Genomic DNA, 3,845 nt, shown 5'->3' on the forward strand with positions numbered 1-3,845 from the left:
GTCCCAGCTACTTGGGAGGCTGAGGCAAAAGAATCACCTAAGCCCAAGAGCTGGAGGTTGCTGTGAGCTGTGACACCACAGCACTCTACCGAGGGCGACAAAGTGAGACTCTGTCTCTTAAAAAAAAAAGAGAGAGAGAGAGAGAGAGAAACATAAATGTGAATTCACCTTATGATTTTATTATCTATTTTAGGTTACATAAAATAAAGTGGTTTTATTTATAATTTTTTGATTGTGACACTTTATTTTTTTTGAGACAAAGTCTCACTTTGTTGCCTTTAGTAGAGTGCTATGGTGTCACAGCTCATAAGCAACCTCAAACTCTTGGGCTCAAGCGACTCTTTCACCTCAGCCTCCCAAGTAGCTGGGACTACAGGCATCTGCCATAATACCTGGCTATTTTTGTTGTTGTTGTTGCAGTTGTCAGTGTTGTGTGGCAGGCTCAGGCTGGATTTGAACTGCCAGCTCTGGTGCGGGTGGTGCTCTAGCCAGTGAGCTACAGGCGCCAATCCTGGTTGTGACACTTTTTTTTTTTTGGTGGTTTTTGGCCATGGCTGGGTTTGAACCCGCCACCTCCAGCATATGGGACCAGAGCCCTACTCCTTTCAGCCACAGGTGCTGCCCCTGATTGTGACACTTCTTGAAGCCATCTCTAGGATGAAGTCCAGGCTTACTCTCGCATATCTCACAGTAGAAAATGGTTTCTCTCCTTCCACCTCTCTTTTTTTCTGCCACAAACCATGCAATCCTTTGATATTTTTTTCCATTTTGCATTATAGAATGCATCTTCCTGTTTAGCCTTTCGTCAGTGTCAGAAGATGATGGTCTTCCCCTTGAATTTCTGTTCCTCACAGTGCTCACAAGCCAAGAAAGGTGTGTCTGCACTTTTTCTCCACTCTCCTCCTTATCTAATTAGTAACGATGTAGCTGTTAACAACTTCAACTTCCATCAGCCAGAAGAATAATTTTTTCTACCATCTGTAGGACCTCCTTGTAAATCTGTAACATCCATGGTAGGGTTCAGCCTGTCCACTCTTTGCATAAACTTTGTGTATCCTAAAATAACTGTCACTTTTTTTTTTTCAGTTTTGGCTGGGGCGGGGCTTAAACACACCATCCCTGGTATATGGGGCTGGTGCCCTACTCCTTGAGCCACAGGCGCCGCCCAACTGTCACTTTTTCAAATTTAACAGGCAGTTTCTTCCTATATAACCAGTGATCAACTGTGTTTGTGAGCCAAAGAAAGTACTCAGCATTGTCATTAACCTCTTATCATTGAATGAGAATGAGAAGCACATGATTTTCATATCACACTGACAGCCACGTAACTCATACTTCTCAAGTTTCTTCTTCTTTTTTTTTTGAGACAGAGCCTCAAGCTGTCCCCCTGAGTAGAGTGCCGTGGCATCACAGCTCACAGCAACCTTCAACTCCTGGGCTCAAGCGAGTCTCCTGCCTTAGCCTCCCAAGTATTGGGACCACAGGTGCCTGCCACAATGCCCGCCTATTTTTTGGTTGCAGCCATCACTGTTGTCTGGTGGGCCAAGGCTGGATTCAAACCCACCACCTTAGGTATATGTGGCTGGCGCCTTAGCCACTTGAGCCACAGGTGCCGAGCCAAGTTTCTTCTTTTTAAGATCACTTGAAAAATCCTTCCTAGAAGCCGTAACTATTGCTGTTATATATTTCTTCTTTTTTTTTTTTGGAGACAGAGCCTCAAGCTGTCCCCATGGGTAGAGTGCCGTAGCATCACAGCTCACAGCAACCTCCAACTCCTGGGCTCAAGCGAGTATCCTGCCTTAGCCTCCCATGTAGCTGGGACCACAGGTGCCTGCCACAACGCCTGGCTATTTTTTTTGGTTACAGCCATCATTGTTGTTTGGCGGGCCAGGCTGGATTCAAACCCACCACCTTAGGTATATGTGGCTGGCGCCTTAGCCGCTTGAGCCACAGCGCTGAGCCTACATATTTTTTCATTTTATAAAATTCCCAAGCATATTGAGGGTGAGAAAGCCTGAACCACTCGTATGTGTTTGCAAAACTTGTGCCAAATGAATCACTATTCAAGATGTAAATGGCAAATCAGGACGAATAAGACTTTCTGTCATGATAGGGCAAGTGAGAAAACACAAAACCATTTTCAGAATCACAGAGGCAACAAATTTGTAGGCCCCACTTGTAGGCTTCTACAGATTGTAGCACTTGAATTGAATCCTTCCTTTGAAACCTACTGTGCTCTCATCTATAGTCACATTTCTTCTCAGTACATAAAGTTCTTTGAATTTATGGTCAGTACACTCACACTCTTCATCTTGCTCCCTCGGGTACATACACTCCCTTGAGCAGTTACAGGAGGAACTAAATCCAGCATCTAAAATATTTGGGAAAAACTCCTGTGAGAGAAAACATCCTTGAAGAATGGAGCTCTGTCTAGCCAATCTTCAGTAAAATAGTCAACTAACTGCACTTTCAAATTTAGAGCCATGATCAGTATTACACCGAAGAATGCCTTCATTTCTTCTAATGAAACATCCTTCCACAAGTGTCATATTAAGAATTTTGTTAGTGGAGTCACTTTCTATATTTTTCCTGCTGCATACATATTTGATATGGTCACAATTTCACCAATAAAATCATCTGAGAAAAAGAGCCAGAAATATTCAAGTTTAGTTTTTGGCCGAGCACTCTGAGGAAGGGTGAATCCCTGCTGTGTGACACAGCATGGGAATTTTATAAGATTCTCATCACCATCATGAAACCTTCCACCTACTTGTTACAGTTTGCATATTCTTGTCACTTTCTTCTCCATCACTAGCTTCAGATTCACTGGTACTAATGTCACTGCACACAGGAAGAATGTCATGCTCACTTTCATCACTAAATTCTGACAGCCTCAAAAATCCATGCTGCAGTATCGTCATCAATTATACACCTTCTCCCAGCCATTTTCCTAAAAGCACAACTGCACAAATACAACACACCTTTTCAAATCAAAACACTCAGCTTGCTGAGAAACTGAAAGAGTACAACCTGCATTATCTGTTGGCTGGAGTCCACGCTAAGTGAGGAAATGTGTCAGACAGTGGAGCCAGCAAACAAAGGCAACAAAAAAGAGTATTAGCCGTCTTTGGACTTCAGAGCAGAACAGGATGAGGTCCAACACAGGATCAGAAAAAGTTTAATATCATATTTTAAAATGATGATTTAAATACAAACCTTCTCTGGAGTCACATATAGAAGTTTTATAATTGGGTCTTTCTTCGATAATTGGAGATAAATACTTGTAGCTTCTGAGTCAGTCTTATCACCTGTCAGATACGTAGCTGGAATCTAAGTATGAAAGTAGCAAATAATTTAAATTTTATACATTAATCTGACATCTGTCCTTTGGTTTCATAAATGTTTTAAGTCTCATATAAAATGTATCAAAGGAAATGTCTATACATTTTAAGAAAGAAATACATTATATTAAAATTCTAAGTTTTAAGTCCCATATGACATCTACAATTATAAGAGGTGCTTAAATGTGACTTGTGTGATCTTTTGTTATTGGCACATATTGAGTATTACGATTTTAATAGTATTTTTCCTCTCTTAAAATGTGTAAACATTTTGGGTGGTGCCTGTGGCTCAAAAGGGTAGGGCACCAGTCCCATACGCCGGAGGTGGCAGGTTCAAACCCAGACCCGGCAAAAAACTGCAAAAATAAATAAATAAATAAAAATAAAGTCTATTAAAAAAAAAATGTGTAAACATTTTTTGGGCTCGGTGCCTGTGGCTCAAGTGGCTAAGGCGCCAGCCACATCCACCTAAGTTCGATTCCCCAGCCCGGCCCGCCAAACAAC

General features: G+C 41.8%; 1 protein-coding gene across 1 annotated transcript in view; it reads right to left on the bottom strand.

Moving 5' to 3' along the window:
- The window catches only part of BLM (Bloom syndrome RecQ like helicase), a 67,633-nt gene that overhangs the window by 54,502 nt on the left and 9,286 nt on the right, over positions 1-3,845 (bottom strand). The window contains exon 5 of the mRNA XM_023508810.1: positions 3,217-3,330. Within this exon, the coding sequence (XP_023364578.1) occupies positions 3,217-3,330 (114 nt within the window). The remainder of the gene's footprint in view (positions 1-3,216; positions 3,331-3,845) is intronic.

This window comes from Otolemur garnettii, unplaced genomic scaffold (assembly GCF_000181295.1).
Source record: "Otolemur garnettii isolate 467f Iridium unplaced genomic scaffold, OtoGar3 scaffold00277, whole genome shotgun sequence".
NCBI lineage: Eukaryota > Metazoa > Chordata > Mammalia > Primates > Galagidae > Otolemur > Otolemur garnettii.